The sequence below is a fragment of the Tupaia chinensis genome, unplaced genomic scaffold (genome assembly GCF_000334495.1).
Source record: "Tupaia chinensis unplaced genomic scaffold, TupChi_1.0 Scaffold000001_1, whole genome shotgun sequence".
NCBI lineage: Eukaryota > Metazoa > Chordata > Mammalia > Scandentia > Tupaiidae > Tupaia > Tupaia belangeri.
Genome location: NW_006159427.1, coordinates 8,569,672 through 8,587,839, shown reverse-complemented (window position 1 = coordinate 8,587,839; position 18,168 = coordinate 8,569,672). Strand labels below are relative to the sequence as shown.

The 18,168-nt window shown below is 45.4% G+C and overlaps 1 protein-coding gene across 1 annotated transcript in view; it reads right to left on the bottom strand.

Annotated features, from left to right (window-relative positions):
- Nucleotides 1–18,168, bottom strand: part of SVIL (supervillin) — a gene marked incomplete at its 5' end in the record, with an annotated part of 127,309 nt that overhangs the window by 85,443 nt on the left and 23,698 nt on the right. The window contains 1 exon segment of the mRNA XM_027771045.1: nucleotides 13,374–14,016. Coding sequence (XP_027626846.1) covers nucleotides 13,374–14,016 — 643 coding nt within the window.

Below are 18,168 nucleotides of genomic sequence, written 5' to 3'. Positions count from 1 at the left end.
TTTGCTATAGGGTGCGTGCGCTCGCCAGACAGACAGAGAGACAGAGAGATAGAAAGCGAGAAATCACCCCCCCAGGGGGGATGGCCACGCCTCAATCCCTTCTCCTCCATTCTCCTCTTGGGATCTTGGGCACGCATGCACAGGCGCCCTGCGTGAATTTTAAGCCACCGGGTTCGGGACGCGAACCGCGTTCGACTACGTGGGAGTCCAGCGACATAGCCATTATGCTAACTGCTGGTCCCAAAGCCTCTTTTCACTAACTCTGCTGCTGTCATTCTTGTTCAGACTCCACACCATCTCACCTACATCCCTGAGACCTCCTAATTTCTTGCTTCTGTCCTTGCCCACCTAAAGCCTGTTTTCAGCTCTGCAGCCAGAATAATTTTTTGAAAATGTAAGGCAGATTGGCTTTTTTTTAAGAGAGTATTTTTTTTTTGCTATAGAGCATGTGCACAAGCTGGAGACACAGAGAGAAAATGAGAACTTAACCCCCACGGGGGATGGTCATGCCACAATCCCTTCTCCTCTTAGGATTTCTGGTACACACGCTCACCTAGCTGGCATGAGTTTCAAGCCTCTAGGTCTGGGACTCGAACCATAGTCAGCCACGTGGGAGTCCAATGCCTTAACCACTATACCACTATACCACTTGCTAGCCCTGGGCCATCCTTTTCTGGAAACCCTTATATGGCTCCATATATCATTTAGAGCAGAACCCAAAGCTGTCACCATGGCTCCAAGGCCTCCCCGATCTGCTCACCCCCATTCGCACATCTCAGTAACTTATCCATACTACCCTTCCCCTTCATCATGTCTCTCTCTTCATTAGGATAGACAGCTTGGCTATCTACTCCAAAAGTCCAAAATCTGAAATGCCCCAAATCCTTAACTTTTTGAGTGCTGGCATGACACCACAGATGGAAAATCCCGCACCTCACCTCGCATGACAGGTCATAGTCGAAATGCTATAGTATGAACACACTGTATAAAACCACCTTCAGGGCCAGCAGGTGGCATGGTCGTTAGGGTGCTAGACTCCCACAAGGCTGACCATGGACCAAGTCCCAAACCTAGTGGCTTGTCTTCTCACTTTCCCTTTCCCTCTCTCTCTGTTTCCCCCTGGTCACATTAAAAACTAATAATAAGTAAAATAAATAATTTTTAAGAAAAATTTAAAAAACAACAAAAAACTATTGTTAGGCTATGTGTATAAGGGTGCATATGAAACATAAGTGGATTTTGTCTTTAGACTTAGGACCCATCCTCAAGATGTCTCATAATGTATGTGCAACTATTCCAAAATAGGAAAAATTTCAAAGTCCAAAACACTTCGGCTTCCAAGCATCTTGAATGAGGGGTTCTCAACCAGTATAGCTTCTTGAAATCAGATTTGTGTCATCAGCACTCTGGATGGTATGTGGCAAAGGGCAGGTCTCAAATACACGTGGAATAGATAAACTGTAGGTAGCATAATCTCCAAGACAACGCCACATGGTATTCTTATCCCCACTTTATTGATGAAAAGAAGTGAGAACCAAAAAAAAAAAGTATAATAACCGCTAAAGATCTCACGGTTCAGGGACCAGCAGTTGGCGTAATGGCTATGTTGCTGGACTCCCACATAGTTGATTGTGGTTTGAGTCCCTGACCTGGTGGCTTAAACTCACGCCGGGCGCGTGTGCGTGCGTGCCCAAGATCCCGAGAGGAGAATGGAGGAGAAGGGATGTGGCATGGCCAACCCCTTGGGGGGTGATTTCTTGCTTTCTGTCTCTCTGTCTCTCTCTGTCTTTCTGGTGAGTGCACGTGCCCTACAGCAAAAAAAACCAAAAAAACAAAACAACAACAACAACAAAAAACCCACAACAAACAAACAAACAAACAAAAAACCTCTCCAAAAAAAAGATCTCACAGCTGGTAATAAAAGAGTATAGCCAGGACTCAGTGCTATGCCCCGCAGCCCTCTGTGCTATCCCCCCCCCCCCCACCATGTAAGCCTTATGCCTTTCTACTCTGCCATACTGTCAGCCTCCATATTCTGGAAGAAGAACACCTCTGGCTCAAATGGGTGAGAAAGTGTTTGGGATTGTTGATGTGCATGCAAGGAAGATACAACGGCTGGTCACAGTCACAACCCTCACCAGACCACCAGACGCTGGTTTCTCCAGCGACTGTTACACCTCCAGCAAAGTCACCCAGTTACCTAGAGATCCTGCCAAAACCCGATGAGCTCCTTCTTTTATTTCTCCAGTTTCTAGTCTGAAATCAAATGAGTCAGTGGAGGCTCTGGACTGAGGCTTCCACCTTGGAGCACAGCCTCACTGTGACACCGAGGGATACACCCTAAGTGGTATACTCAGACCGTTCTCCAAGGTGGAAAACACACTCCAATGCCTTCACTCCCTGATGCCAGTTTAAAATATCACATTACATCAAAGTATAAAATGTATTTCTGGGGCCCAGAGGGCATTGTTTTGGAGAAGTAACACAATTGTCTATGAGTTTTAAAAAATATGAATAAAAGAGAGATCACATATGAATGGTGGCAATTATTTCTCTCTTTACATCTTGCCTGGATGCTTTTATTTTATGAAGCATTCCTTCATTTATACTTAAATATTTTTGATAACTAAGTCTTGTTTAAGAAGTTAACGGTGGGTGGGAACCAGCAGTTGGCATAATGGCTATGTTGCTGGGCCCCCACGTAGTCGACCGCGGTTCGTGTCCCGGACCCAGTGGCTTAAAACTCACGCCGGGCATGTGTGCGTACGTGCCCAAGATCCCGAGAGGAGAATGGAGGAGAAGGGATTGCGGCATGACCATCTCCCCGGGAGGTGATTTCTCGCTTTCTGTCTCTATATCTCTCTCTGTCTGTCTAGCGAGCACACGCGCCCTATAGCAAAAACCTCTCCAAAAAATAAATAAATAAATAATAAGAAGTTAACGGTGGGGAAAGATTTGCTTTCGTTCTTTTTTTTGGGAGAGGTTTTCACTAGAGGGCACGTGCGCTCGCCAGAAAGACAGAGAGAGACAGAGAGACAGATGGCCCTGTCACAATCCCCTCTTCCATTCTCCTCCTGGGATATCTTGGGCACAGGTTTGGGACTTGAACCTTTACCAGTCATGTGGGAGTCCAGTGCCTTAACCACTGTGCTATCTGCTGGCCCTAAGATTTGCTTTCTATAACATAATGAGTTAAACATAAGCTACTGTCAGGCTGTGGCAGCTAAGGTAGGTCTTTGTGAATGAAGAGTCAATGTTGGGGGACAGAAGTGTAAGGGGTAATGGGGATGTCTTAGATCTTGGCCAGGGTAATGGTTATACATCTGCCAAAACTCACCAGCCTGCCGACTTAAAAGCTGTGCATTTGATGTGAATTACATCTCACTGGAAACACATATATCTCTGTTGGATTATAACATGATCACTCTTCTTTTTTTTTTTTTTTGGAGAGGTTTTTGCTATAGGGCGCGTGCGCTCGCCAGACAGACAGAGAGAGACAGAGAGACAGAAAGCGAGAAATCACCCCCCAGGGGGGATGGTCACGCTGCAATCCCTTCTCCTCCATTCTCCTCTCGGGATCTTGGGCACACACGCACATGCGCCCGGCGTGAGTTCTAAGCCACCGGGTCCAGGACGCGAACCGCGGTCGACTATGTGGGAGTCCAGCGACATAGCCATTACGCTAACTGCTGGTTCCCACATGATCACTCTTCTTGAGTAATGAAAGGTGGAAATACAGAGCGTCCTCGGGGCAGAAGCAAGGTAAACTGGGGAGCTAAGCAGTCTCTCACAGTCTCCCTGATGGGTGTCTAACTGCCATACGCTCAGCTAGGGAAGGATGGCTGAAGCTCCATGCAGACAGCAGAACTACCAGGAAAGTTCTGGAATCTCAGAAGGGGCTGGATTTGTATTCCCGTGTTTCCTGCTTGGATTTGAACAACCAACCCTAATATAAGGTAATCCAGGGACTTGACAGCTTTCATCATGAGACTAGCCTATGACCACCCTTTCAGAGTTGGGGCCCGAATTCACAAGGCCCCCAACATCCAGTGATGTCTTCACTCACCTCTCAGAATTCCCACTTAGAGTTTAATAATATTTATGGAACACTGATTCAAGACCCTGTCTGAGAATCCTAATCTCAGACAAAGCAGAAAGAGCCTCGTTCTATAAACACTTGCTGTTCACAGTGTGCTCTGCTGACGGGCATCCCCAGTTTGTGTGAGATGAAAGGCTTGTGCCTGAGTGGAAACGAACATTTCAAGGTGGGCTGTTTAGTTCAGTAGGCATTTTCTTTGGAGCATGACTTTCTTTTTCTCTCTCTTATTTTTTTTTTAGGTTTTTGCCAAAGGGCACATGCACTTGTCAGAGAGACAGAGACAGAGAAAGGGAAAAATGCAAAATCATCCCTCGGGGGAATGGCACGTCACAATTCCTTCATCTCTCTTCTCCTCTCGGGATTTTAGGCATGCACACACACATGCCCGGCATGTTTTTCAGGCCACCAGGTCTGGAACATGAACCATGGGGTTGGCCATGTGGGATCCAGTGCCTCAACTACCATGTCACCTGCTGGCCTCAGAGTGAGTTTCTAGAAGGAAACCCATGAATTGCATTCAGGCACTAGAGATCTCAGGATCTCTGTGAACTGAGAGACAGTTTGGAGATGGGCTGTTTCAAGTGCACTGGTATAGTTTGCTGACACTTGAAGAAAACAGAACAGCAGAGCATTCATTCAAAGACGATCTGTTGAGTCACTGTGTATACAGGATGTGGGAAACAGCAGGGATGGCGACAAGGACATGACAGTGGCAAGGCATTGCCCCTTCCCGTAAGGTTCCCACTGAAGTAAGGGTACCACTGGACTCATCCTTGCCCGTCTGACAGACTGCGTGGTAGACTCCTCTCTGGGTAGGACAGCCTGTTCTAGGATGCTGGGCCTCTAAGTGTCCTTCTTGCTAAGCCATGGGGTGCAGGAACTCGTGGGATGTCTCATTTGGTTCAGCTCTTTCTCCTCTTTCCCCTTCCAGCAGAACCATCAGCAACTAGAAGCCAGATTGATAACATTAGAGTTCCCTATGCCGAGCCATGCTCTGGTTTTCTCATTTCTCTGGGAAAATGACCATCTGATCATGAGAAGAACCTACTGGTTTGAGAGTCTAAGCAGCAGAGAATATGTAAGAGACTCCACAAATGCTTCCAGCTTCTATGAAGACAGAGAAGCTGATAAAAACCCAGGAAGGTTAAGAAAGCGGGGTAGCCGGGAAAGTGGGCTCTCCTCTGGACACGTCCCCATTTGCCAGTGACCCTTAGAGAATGAGCCATCTGGACATAATCTGACCTCTACAGGACACAGGTGGAACACTGCCTACCTGTGCTCCCTCCAGTCCACTTCCACTGACGTACCCCAGGGTTGGACTAACAACTCTGGCAGTCACATAAAGAACTTGCTGTCAACAAAAAACTCCAGGGCTGTTTCCCATGAACTACTGTTAAATCACGTTTCCCTGATCTTGAACTCACACTGACTTTTCCCTAAAAACACGGGACGTCATTAAATTTCATCTTGTGAGTGTACGCCTACTGGGCGTACACTCCTGCTTCAGGTCCCTCTTCTCTCTCTCTCCCTCTTTATCTCTCCTCCCCTTCCATCCCTCTTTCTTTCTATATTTAAACCTATTTATAACCCCTCCTCCAGAAACCCGCACACCCTCTCATCACTATCCCGCAGATTAATGAAATGCAAAACAGGAGCAAATTAATGAAAAACCCCACCAAAGACCTCAGGATCCCAGGCCAGGGTGCTTAATTGGCCTCCCTGACTGGAACTGATTATCCTTCAGACCAATCCTCCACACGCCTCCAGCATATCTGAAAAATATATGATCCAGCATCATTGCTTTAAAATCCTTCTGGCACTTCCCACTGTCCACAGGGCAAAGGCTGAATGCCTCGTCATGTCGTCTGAGGCGCTCTGTGATTGGGTCTCACTGGGTTTCCCCAGCCCCATCCTCCTTCCGGGTCTACACTGCACGTCTGTGCTGCACCTGGAGCAGCCTCCCCTCCATGTCTAGTAAACTCACCATAGCCTTAAGGACTCACTTCATCTATGACCACGTCTTAACTCCTCCACAGCCCTTACCCAGGCCTCTAGAGCCAGACTGACCCAGCGTGTTGAAGTTACTTCCCATACTTTTTTGTGTTGTTTTGCTTTGTTTATAAGTAGCATGTCCTGTTAGGAGCAGTGTCTGGCACATAGGAGGCACCATATGATTTTCCGGAATGGTTAGCTAAATTACCCTAGAGCTGTAAGAAACTCTATGTCAACACTGAAGAGGTGTGGGATGAGTTTGAGTGAGGTTCGATCATCCTAGATTTCAAGTTTGCATTTTTGTTTCTGAGGGCAAATCTTTCTAAGTGCCTTACAGTAATCCACACAAACTGTTTCTATAACCTTCTTTACTAAGGTCTCGAACCTTTGAAGGGTAACTCTCCTTTCCGCTGTGATGAGAAACAGCACTGACATGAGTAAGAGCAGAGCGTAGGAGAGAACTCTGACGGATTCTGAGAACGTGAGTGAAGAGATGGATGGCGGGTGATGGTCTTGGTGTTGTCAAAGCAGCCATATGGTCTCAATTAAGTTCCTTTTTAAATCTTCTGTTTTTCCCATAAAACAGATTTTTAAACTAAATAATCTCCAGGGTTACTTTTGGCTCTAGAGTCTAAAATTCTTGAACATAGCGAATCTATTCTGTGGGGTCTTGGGTGGGGTGAGCCAACTTTCCAGAGGGCAGAGTTAGCTATGTCCGCTGGGAGGGGATTGTAGGGCCCGTGGGACCAGCGCGAGAGGTGGTGACTGCAGGTGTAATAGAACACTTTTTGATTTGACAGCAGGCTGGCAGAGAATTATATCACTAGGAAATAATAATTTACCAAGTTTTCATACAGGCCAGGTTTGTACCCCTAGCATATAAAATATGCTTTAACTCCCTATAACTCCTAAGAGTTGACAGGCTCCAAACTGCTTCCTGCTCCCACAGTGCAGTCAAACCCACACAGCAGAATTAGTTTCACCCTGGGGGTGTCCTGTTCTTACTATACAATAGCTTCTGATGATAAAAATCATATTCAACTTATGAAGCATGGCTGTTAACGATCTCATTAAAATTAAGAATTATTTGCTAAAAGTTGGAAAAATAGCAAATGACTGTTTTGTCCATATGTACAGGTATAAAACATGCAGAGGAATACGTGTGTGCTCACAGACAACATCCTGCATCTAAAAGCTGACACACATCCAAATCTGTGACCAGTCTACACTGGAGCTGGTCTTTTGGAAGACACATTCCTGTTTTATTCAGTGAACAGGAATCCCCACATGCCAGTGAGCACAGAATAGACTGGAACAAAGGAGATGAGTTAGCCCTACGTTAACTGCCGAGAGGGAGTAGAGTATGGGGGGGAGACCAGGTGTTTGGGGGTGCAGGGACTGTGAGGAGAAAGGACATTCCAGTAATAGCACATGCTGTGAGGACGACTTGGACAGTTGTTCAGAGTGCACCCTAAGAGGTGTGCTTTCCATGACGCTCGGCCCAGACTCCAGTGGAGACAGGAGCTGAGACAGGAACACGGAGTTACAAGTTCTGCTGCCATCCGGCCAACACCTCCATCGGGCACGGAGACTGACAATTAACCACTAGAACCGCAAGAGCCCGAGGCTCGAGGAAGAGTTTTTAGACTCAACCCTCTCATTAGGAGATGAGCAAATGCCACTGGAAATACACTACGAGCAGCAGCACAAGCTCGTTCCTTCTTAGCGGTTGAGTCTGCCTGCACGCTGCGTACTGCAGAAAAGCTCCTGTCCAGAGCGTGTCCTGGCCTGTCCTCTTGAGCACCCCACCCCACCGTCTGAACCCCCATCTCAATGGCAAGCCTTTCTGGGTCCAGTGTCCGCGTCAGCTCTGCACAAAATTCCCGCGATCATGCTCAGGCCACCAGAGATACGGCGTACTGAGTGGGAGAAGGAGCGGTGAGGTCTCAGCAGGGAATGAAAAAGATGATGCTTTCCCGAGCGGGTCGCCACTGGAGAACTAGGCCTGAGTTCCACGCTGCCCTCACCTCTCCTGGCGCACAGTTCACGGAGGGCAGATGGTGACAGCTGATGCTCAGGAACCTGCCGCTCGGGACTCTTGTCTCCACTCACAGAGCGACAGGTGGGGCGCCTTTCTTTCCTTCTTTCCTTTCTCTTCCTTTCTTCTCTCTCTCTCTCTCTCTCTCTCTCTCTCTCTCTCTCTCTCTCTCTCTCTCTCTCTCTCTCTCTCTCTCTCTCTCTCTCTCTCTCTCTCTCTCTCTCTCTCGATAAGAGATGCTTAAGGTAGCAAATTCAACAAAAACTTGAGATTCAGAATTTCGAAAATAGTAGTAGCAGCATCTCAGATTTTTGGCCCCAAATCCCTCTGAATTTTATTCTAAAATTCCCAGCAGCTGAATTAACACAGAAGGGTTCATATCAGTAACACTGCCTCTTTCTAGAATACAGTTGCTGGAAGTTTCTAAAAGTTCAAGTTACAGGGTTTGGAAGGGTTGGAAACGGGGCTGAGGGTGCCTGTGATGTCTATTTCATTCCTATGTGTATTCCTAGTTGTCTTCAGACAATGCGTCCAGCTGAATTCCTGGGTGACTCACCATATTTCTGAGCTAGAGGCCCCGTGAGATACAACAATCAAGAAATTAATATCTTTTTAGAACTGTTCTTTGTCATAGAGCCTGAATACTAAACAGTTCCAAAACAAATCTTTCACTCAGATAAATATTGCCCTGCAGACTGTCACACAGCAACAGTACAGTGCAGTGGGGCCAGCAGATGGCATGGTGGTTAAGGTTGCTGGATTCCCACATGGTCAAATGTGGTTCTAGTCCTGGACCTGGTGGCTCGCTTTCTCTCTCTCTCAGACTCTGTCCCTGTCTGGTCAAATTAAAACAAATGAATAAACAAAGTTAACTAAAATATTTTTTAAAAAATTAAAATAAAACAGCACAGTGCAGTGAAGTAGAAGACTCTGTGATTATCCTGTGTGTCTGCATGCTGTGTACATGTGTTACTGTATATGAGCATATTCGTGTACTGGGCATTGAATATGTGGCTCACATTCAAATCCTTAGGACACTGTAGGTAGTCGTTTAAATTTTTTTCAGGTTGTTGCCATAGAGTGTGTGCGCTCACTAGGGAGAGACAGAGAGAGGGAAAGTGAGATATCACCCCCCAGGGGCAATGGCCATGGTGAAATTCCTTCTCCTCCATTCTCCTCTTGGGATTCTGGGCACATCTGCATACACATCCGGTGTGCTAGGTCTGGGATTTGAACCAGACCACATGGGAGTCTAGCACCTTAACCACCATGCCACTGGCTGGCCCCTGTAGGTAGTCCTTTGATGGAATACTCGAGTGGTGTACTCATGTTTAGTTCATCAAAGAAAACACTCCTGCAAATGAGTCCAAAATGAAATGATGAAATGTGAATGAGTTAATTACGAAATTTCACCCTGGGGCGTGTCATGGTGGTTGAGGCGTTGAACTCCCACATGGCCGACTGTGTTTCAAGTCCTGGACCTGGTAGCTTGCTTTCTCACTTTCTCTCTCTCTTTCTCTCTGTTTCTCACACTCACATGTACCTTATAGAAAATTTAAAAAATAATAATAACTAATAACATTAAATAAGTCTTTAAAAACAAATTAACAACCCAAAACATGGCAGAACTAGGTGATGAACAAGTACAGCAGTGAGAAGAATATTCCATCTCAGTAATAGAACAACTCCACCAAAAATACGGTGTTAACATTGTTTCATTTGTGGGTACATCTCCCTTTCTTGTTAATTGTCCCTGCTACATATTTCCTTATCAGATGACATTATTATCTTCCCTTAATAGTTATTTAGGCCACCACAGTGTCTTTTGCTATTGTTTTAGGCTACAAAGTACTGTTCTGTTTGTCTGACTTTGCCCAAATGGAAATCAGACAACAACGCCTTTCTGTAACTCGAGTTTCCTGACTCTACAGGACATTAAGGAGTATCTAATCCATTTCAAATCCATCTTTACAAGCTGAGTAGCTATAGTGATGACAAAATAAACACATTCTTTGTTTCTAAAGAATTATTTTATTATTATTACTGTTTCTTTTTAATTTGACCAGAGAGAGATCGAGAGAAGGAAAGTAGGAAAGCACACCACCAGGTCTGAGACTTGAACCTCGGTCAATGTGAGAATCCAGGGCCTTAACCACCATGCCACCTGCCAGCCTCCGTGCATTATTTCCCCTTCTTCATTTATGTAAATATATCTCAGGTATCTCCTACTATATGTGGAATGACTTGTGCTCCTTCACTTGTGAATCACAGAATTATACACTTTGAATCACTTCAGAAAATAAAGCATGTGTCTATGCTAGAACTCCTCTACAACTGCTTAATTCTTTTATTTTCCATGAAAATCAACCACTGGAGGTTAGAGAGAGGCTTATGAAAATGTCTAGGTAATATGGCTCTTTGAAATAACCTGAAAAGAAGTGGTTCTGTTCGTTACAGACCTAAGTCAGCAATGTTTTTCCCTAGGTCTTAAGACTTTAAGTTTAAATACATTTTTTAAATATTAAAATTTTAACTCATAGAAAACTATTAAGTATCCTGTCATTTTACTGGAAACATTCAACAAACTTTTAATTCACTATTACAACTGATTCGAATCTTAATGAGAACCTATAGTGTGTTATCTAGCGGCTAACCATGATTACAATTTTAAAATTATCATTATATGACAATGAGAAATGATGTTCTTTTTTTGTTTGCAGAGGTTTCTGCTATAGGGTGCGTGCGCTTGCCAGAAAGATAGAGACAGAAAGTGAGAAATCACACCCCAGTGGGGATAGCAACACTGCAATCCCTTCTCCTCCATTCTCCTCTCGGGATCTTGGGCACACATGCACACGAGCCCGGCGTGAGTTTTAGCCACTGGTCGACTACATGGGAGTCCAGCGACATAGCCATTATGCTAACTGCTGGTCCCAGACATTCCTCATTTTTTAACCAATGTAATCATATATCTCTAATAGGCTTTTTAAATTGAGAACTGTTAGAGTTCTACATTCTTTTTTTTTTTTTTTGGAGAGATTTTCACTGTAGGGCGCGTGCGCTCGCCAGACAGACAGAGAGAGACATAGAGACAGAAAGCGAGAAATCACCCCCCAGGGGGGATGGTCACGCCGCAATCCCTTCTCCTCCATTCTCCTCTCAGGATCTTGGGCACGCACGCACACACACCCGGCGTGAGTTTTAAGCCACCGGGTCCGGGACACGAACCGCGGTCGACTACGTGGGAATCCAGCGACATAGCCATTACGCTAACTGCTGGTTCCTAGAGTTCTACATTCTAATCACAAAACACATGAAAGATTTCCTTCAATACAGACTAACTAAACCAAGAACACTTTCTACTGTGAAATGCAAATTTCTCAACAAAGTACCCTCATTTCAAGATATGAGACAGTATGCCACAGTTCCTAAATCTCAAATAATTAGGTCTAAAAGCTAAGCAAAGGCCCTCAAAATATATTCCTGGTATCTATACAGTACTTAATTCTCTTTGAGGCTGGTATCTCTAAATAAGAGAGGTCTTCCTCAAGTTCATGGAAAATGCTTATTACAAAAATAACTATGCATGGATTTTGAAATTGTTTGCATCAAAATAACCGTGTATTCCCCCCTCCCCAGGGGGTGCATGTGTTTGCCACAGAGAGACAGAGAGACAGAGAGAAGGGGAAAAGGTAGCCCTGAATGGGGCACAGTCTCACCTTGGTCCCTTCTCTTCCATTTCTCCATCCTGTTGGGATTTTGGGGCATACACATGCACGCACACACACGGTGTCTTTCTCAAGCCACCAAGGCTGGGATTCGAATCCTAGTCAGCTATGTGGGATCCAGCTTCCTTAACCACAAGGTTATGGGGCTTGCCTAACAGGTACTTAAATTCCATATTTTTTCCCACGAACTCATTGAAGTCTCCTTGGATTTTACTCCGCATGACCAAGTAAGTGGCGACAGGTCTTTTGGCTTGGTAAACTTCAATAATAAAATGATCTGTTTCAGAAGAATTATTGCCACTTAAAGATGACCAGCTGTTCAGCACTCTGTCTCAGTGTGGAACGAATCGGGGCATTTCCAAAAAACTGTATTTCTTTCTAAATAAATTCGCTTGGCCTTAGGCTGTCATCCCTTCTCAATTCACTGGTGAAGCTATTGCGTGTTTGAATTGGAGAACACGCTTGGGAGTCTCCCTAAGATGGCCAGCCAAACCTGGAGCCAGGACGTTGAAGTAAATCACACTTTAAATATGGTCATCATGCCTTTTCAATTTCAACTTAGAAATAAACACATTCTCTTTGGGTACTCAGCTTTGATTCCCAAATGGAGCTGTTTCTCGTTTTTAGTTGAGCCCCTTACCAGTAGCTGACCTTTTTAATGAGTTGCCCTTACACCGCCAGGTCTCGGAGGATTGAGACTGTGCTTAGGTAACTACCTCATTATAGTCTGTGCATGGTACAGACATATTTCTGTTACCTACCCTGAGATCTTTCCACTGGTGCACCTGCTGCTTTGTGATTCTACGCAGCAGTGGCAAAAGCAGTTACCAAAAATCCTAAGTTGGGTTTGAATACAGAAAAACAAATTATGAAAGGCAGGTGAGCAATACAATCAAAAGAAGGCTCCTGAAGCTTTCATTAAAAAGTCTCCCCATCGCATTGAGGGGTGTGTCTTAAAAAAGAACCTAAGAAATACAAGCAAAAGTACTGTGAATAATGCTGCAATGAAAATAGTTGTGCAAGCGCTTTTCCGACTGAGTGCTCTCCTGTCCTTTGGGTAGATACCCAGGAGTGGAATTGCTGGATCAAGGGGGTGGGATCCTGGCTGGTGGCAGGGCACAGCTCCAGAGAAGCCAGTCAGACCCGACAGGGGCCACCAATCAGAATCTGGGTCCAGAGGCCCTGAAGCACACTGGACATGCACAAGAGCCAGCGGGCCTGACAGCTGGCGGGCTGGAGACGGGCGTGCCCAGATCCTGTGCAAGGTGTTGTTCTCTCTCTCTCCTATGTGCTTATGCTCTACCTAGAGTAAAGAAAAATGAATACTTAAGAAAAAAAAAAAAAAAAAGAACCAGGAGGCTTCTTTTCCGCTTTGGGAGGACCAGTTCTGAAAGTGCGGAGTCGCATCACTTCCCCACTGAGCTCCGACCTCCACGCTGACAGTCCCCAACGCCACCACTCAGTGCTGCGAGGAGGAGATACCTGTGCTCGCCATCATGGAGGGCTGCAGGCTTACCTGGATCGCGACTCGGAGGGTAATGGCGGGTCCCCGGCCGAGTGGCTGGGGGAGGCTGGCTGCTTCGGGGATCTTGGCACTTCAGTGAAGGACGAGTCTCGCCCGGAGAACGAGAAGGACAGGGAACTCTCCACCGGGGCAGGCAGGTCGCGGGCCACCCGGGCGGCGCTCTGCTCCTGCGCGCGTCTTTGGTTCTCCACGTTGAGCAGCACCTCCTTGTCCGAGGTGTCCTCGCTGCCCTGGGGGGCATAGTCCTTGGGGTCAAGGGCACAGGTCCTGAGCGCCCTGGCCTCGGTCCTGGCATACGGAGAACTCGGATCTCTGCTTGCCTCCTCTGGTCTGTCGCTCTTCCCTCCCCTTTTCTCCACGGTGTCGGGATCCCTCCTGGACTTGGTATACCGAGATGAATATTCGGAGTCTGCGTCCAGATCTAGAGTGAGCCCGTATTTTTCTGCCAGCTGTCGCCTGCGTTCTGCTTTGTATCTTGCGATTCGTTCCGCTTTGGACTCCAGACCGTGAGCGTCCATGGTGCCCGAGCTATAGGACGGATCACCATGCACGCCTGAGGTTTCCGTGCAGTATTTAGGGCGACTCTGCTTTTCCGAAGAAGAATCGGAAGTTTCCTCCTCTTCATTCGATCGGCCTACAAGAAGATCATATACGGACCAGCAGTTAGCGTAATGGCTATGTCGCTGGACTCCCATGTAGTCGACTGCGATTCCAGTCTCACACCCGGTGGCTTAAACTCATGCCGGGCGCATGTGCGTGCGTGCACAAGATCCTGAGAGGAGAATGGAGAAGGGATTGCGGCGTGACCATCCCCCCTGGGGGGTGATTTCTCGCTTTCTGTCTCTCTGTCTCTCTCTGTCTGGCGAGCGCATGCACCCTATAGCAAAAACCTCTCCAAAAAAAAATTATATAGATAATGCATATGGATTCCAAGCAAGGACACACATGGGCACATTTACCCACAGGAAGTCACTCTCCTGCAGGGTGCACACACGGGCACCAGTTCCTCATGTCTGTGTTTAGCCAAGAAGCGGCACCTGGGCTGCTGGGAAGTCTGCGCGATTCGGGATTCCGCAGTCACTCAGGAATGAGGCTGGGAGCGCTCTCTGCGCTCCGCGTGGCTTCCACCCAGCTCAGCCCCTGGACTCCGCAGAGGGCCTTATCCTTGCTCAGGGCTTATCTCCCTGGTGTATTTACTTTCTTTTTGTTTTTGAGTTTAACATTTCACATGTGAGAATGGGTTCAAAGTTTTCTAGAAAAGAGAGCAGGTATCAGAATTGCTGTAATTTGACAAGTGACAGGTTGTGTTTTCACAAGATCTGATAGTACCCAAAGCGACATCAAGACAGCCCATAGCAACATTCACCAGGCTTTCTGTTTCTGTTTGTTCTCCTTGCTTTTTTGTTTTTTCTTAACAAGAGTGTTTGTTTGTTTGCTTGTTTTCTAATTGTACCACACATGCCCGATGTGGAAAATGTCAACCATAAAAACATAGGAATGTAAACATTCAAGTTCCCAATAATCATGTATTAATATATACTCTTAGCTTGACATGTTTATATATCCCTTCTGCTTTTTTTATAAGTGATTTCCTCTTTTCTCTCCTATTTTATAAATACATAAAGTATTTAATGCCATTAATATTCTGTATAAAATGTTTTCTGATACTGTATTTCAAAGTTTTATTTTGAAGACACCTTTCTGTTTTCTTTCTTTTATGCTTATTGCCAGAGTGTGTTTGCTCACCAGAGAGAGACAAGGAAAAAGCAATCCCCAGTGGGGTGTGGTCAGGCCACATCCCTTCTCTTGCATTTCTCTGTTCTATTAAGACTTTATTTTTCAAGACGCCATGACCAGGATTTGAATCCCAGTAGGTCATATGGGATCCAGATCCCTTAATTAGGCCATGGGCCTAATTTTTAAAGGCTTTATAATCTTCTATCTTACAGCAATTCCACAACTAATTGAACTCTGCCCATACTGCTGAGTATTTACGCTTTCTAAACAGTCTGACTTTCCAATAACTATCATAATTTCCTGTAAAAATACTGTTGCTTTATCAAAGGGTACATCATCATTTTAAGACACTTGCTAGACTGTGAAATTAATTTCTATAAAGTCTTTGTTGATTTATCCATTTCTATGATATTCATTAATATGTGCTCCCTCACAAACGTGTTCACTATTGTAAAATTTTGCCTTTGATCACTCTACAAGGGAGTAATGCATGTTCTCATTGGTTTGTCAGTAGTTCGTATTCTCTTCTCTGGAATCCCTGCTCAGGCGGGATTGCTTTATATTCTATTGACGCATGGTGTTGTTTTTAATGGGTGTGTGAACTTTCATAAGAATATCTGCCCTATGTCTTCAGAAACACTTTCGAACCTACCTAGAGTTAAACTTTGCTGTGAAGTCTCTGTGTCCCTAAGTTCCTTTGAAGTACTGACATTAATTAGTAGGCAGGCAACTCAACCCACCTGGTCATTTTAGTGGTGTCTTCAGCAGTTTCTATGCTTTGAATTTTCTTTTCTATTCCACTTGAATTAAATTTTCACCTATGTTTTCAGTTATGTTCTTTAAATTAGTTATGTGCATAAATGGAATTTATTTTAAGGGTAAGAAGTAAAAAGAGGAATATATACATTCCCTCCTTCGCCCCCTGGTGGACCCATTTTCCCAATACTATTTTATTAAATAAGTCTTCCTTTTATTACCAAATGTGATGCTTAAATTATCATATACTAAATAGATTCCTGTTTTATATAAGCTAGGGTTTACTTATGGCTACAAATTCTGGTACTCTCAGGGACCAGCAGTTAGCGTAATGGCTATGTCGCTGGACTCCCATGTAGTTGACTGTGGTTCGAGTCCTGGACCTGGTGGCTTAAACTCACGCTGGGCGCGTGTGCGTACGTGCCCAAGATCCCGAGAGGAGAATGGAGGAGAAGGGATTGCGGCATGGCCATCCCCCTGAGGGGTGATTTCTCGCTTTCTATCTCTATGTCTCTCTATCTGTCTGGCAAGTGCACGCACCCTATAGCAAAAACCTCTCAAAAAAAAAAAATTCTGGTACTCTCATCTGTCTATTCTTGATTGTTTATGTATGTATTTTTTTTTTTTTTAGTCTTAGTTATTGGGGCCAGCGGATGACATAGTGGACTGGACTCCAACATGGTTGACTGCAGTTCGAGTCCCAGACCCAGCAGCTTCAAAATCACACGGGGCGTGCATGCCTAAGATCCTGGGAGGAGAAGGGATTGTGGGGTGGTTATCCCCTTTGGGGGGGGTGATTTCTCACTTTCTCTCTTATTGTCTCTGTCTTTCTTTCTCTTCGGCAAGTACATGCACCCTATGCCAAAAACCCCTGTAAAAAAAAATCTTAATTCTCTAGTTTTATGGCCACAGAAAATTAGAAACCGTGCAGACAGGTAGATGATAACATCAGTTATCAATGAGATCAATAGCCCTCTCTGAGGAAGGAATAGAATGTGCTGGGTATAAAAGCAGCACAGCGCTTCAAGCCAGAGACTGGGGACAGGTGGGGCAGCCCTGTGTCACCATCCTCGTCTAAGATGGAGTTGAACATCAGATGCCCTAATAGTGACTCTGAGTAATGTGCTTAGTATTAAACAAATTACAACTCACTTAAAATGACAAAATGAAAATAATCTACTCAGAATAAAGAGCAGAAACCCTAATCAGTCCAGGTCCAACATTGCCTTTACCTCTCTCTGCTGCCGGCAGCTGTCCCTGACCTGGGCTCTTAGTGTATGCCTACTGGGAGCGTGGCCAGGCACTGGTCCCATGCATTCCTTTACCAAACACACGTGTGCTGAGGGTTTCTGACAGCAGGGGTGGCAGGATTGACTGTTCCTGCCTTGAGGGGATCCCGTTTAGCAGTTTTTTTTGGTTACCCAGCACTGCATTAGGGAAAATCATTTCCTCATGCTGTGAGCTCACAAGACCTACAGTGATCTATGAATGACCAGTGCTCGCTTTCTTGGAGCTTGTTTTCTAGAAGGAAGGGCACATGCCAATAAGTAAGTGTGTGCACACGTACACACGCACACACGCTCAGAAGGCTGCCACTGGATGGGCTGATAAGTCAAATCATATGAAGTCAAGAGACCGTGAGGCAGGGCGGAGCTGACACATGGGTTGTTTCCAGTTGTTTTTTTTTTTTAGAGAAAGATTTTTGCTATATGGAGCGTGTGCTAGCTGGAGAGACAGAGAAAGTGAGAAATCATCCCCCAGGGGGGATAGCCATGCTGCAATCCCTTCTCCTCCATTCTCCTCTCAAATCTGGGCACACATGCACACATGACTGGCATGTGTTTTAAGCCACCAGGTCCGGGACTCGAACTGTGATCAACTACATGGGAGTCCAGACACATAACCATTATCCTATCTACTGGTCCTGGTTGTTGATGCTTTTAACAAAGGACTGATTTGATAAAAAGTTGTATCCATGCAATTTGGTATTGTGTAGTACATCGTTATTCTGTTTTTTTTTTTTTTTTTTTTTTTTTTTTTTTTTTTTTTTGATTTTTTTCTTTCACAAATTTGTGCTCGGAGAGACAGAGAGACAGAAAAGGAGAAATCACCCCTGAGGAGGGATGGTCACGCTGCAACCCCTTCTCCATTCTACTCTCTGGACTCTGAACACACACATGACCAGCAGGCATGCACAAGTTTCAAGTCACCAGGTCTGGGACTTGAACAGTGGTGGACTATGTGGAAGTCCAGTGACATAACCATTATGCCACCTGCTGGTCCTGGTGATTGC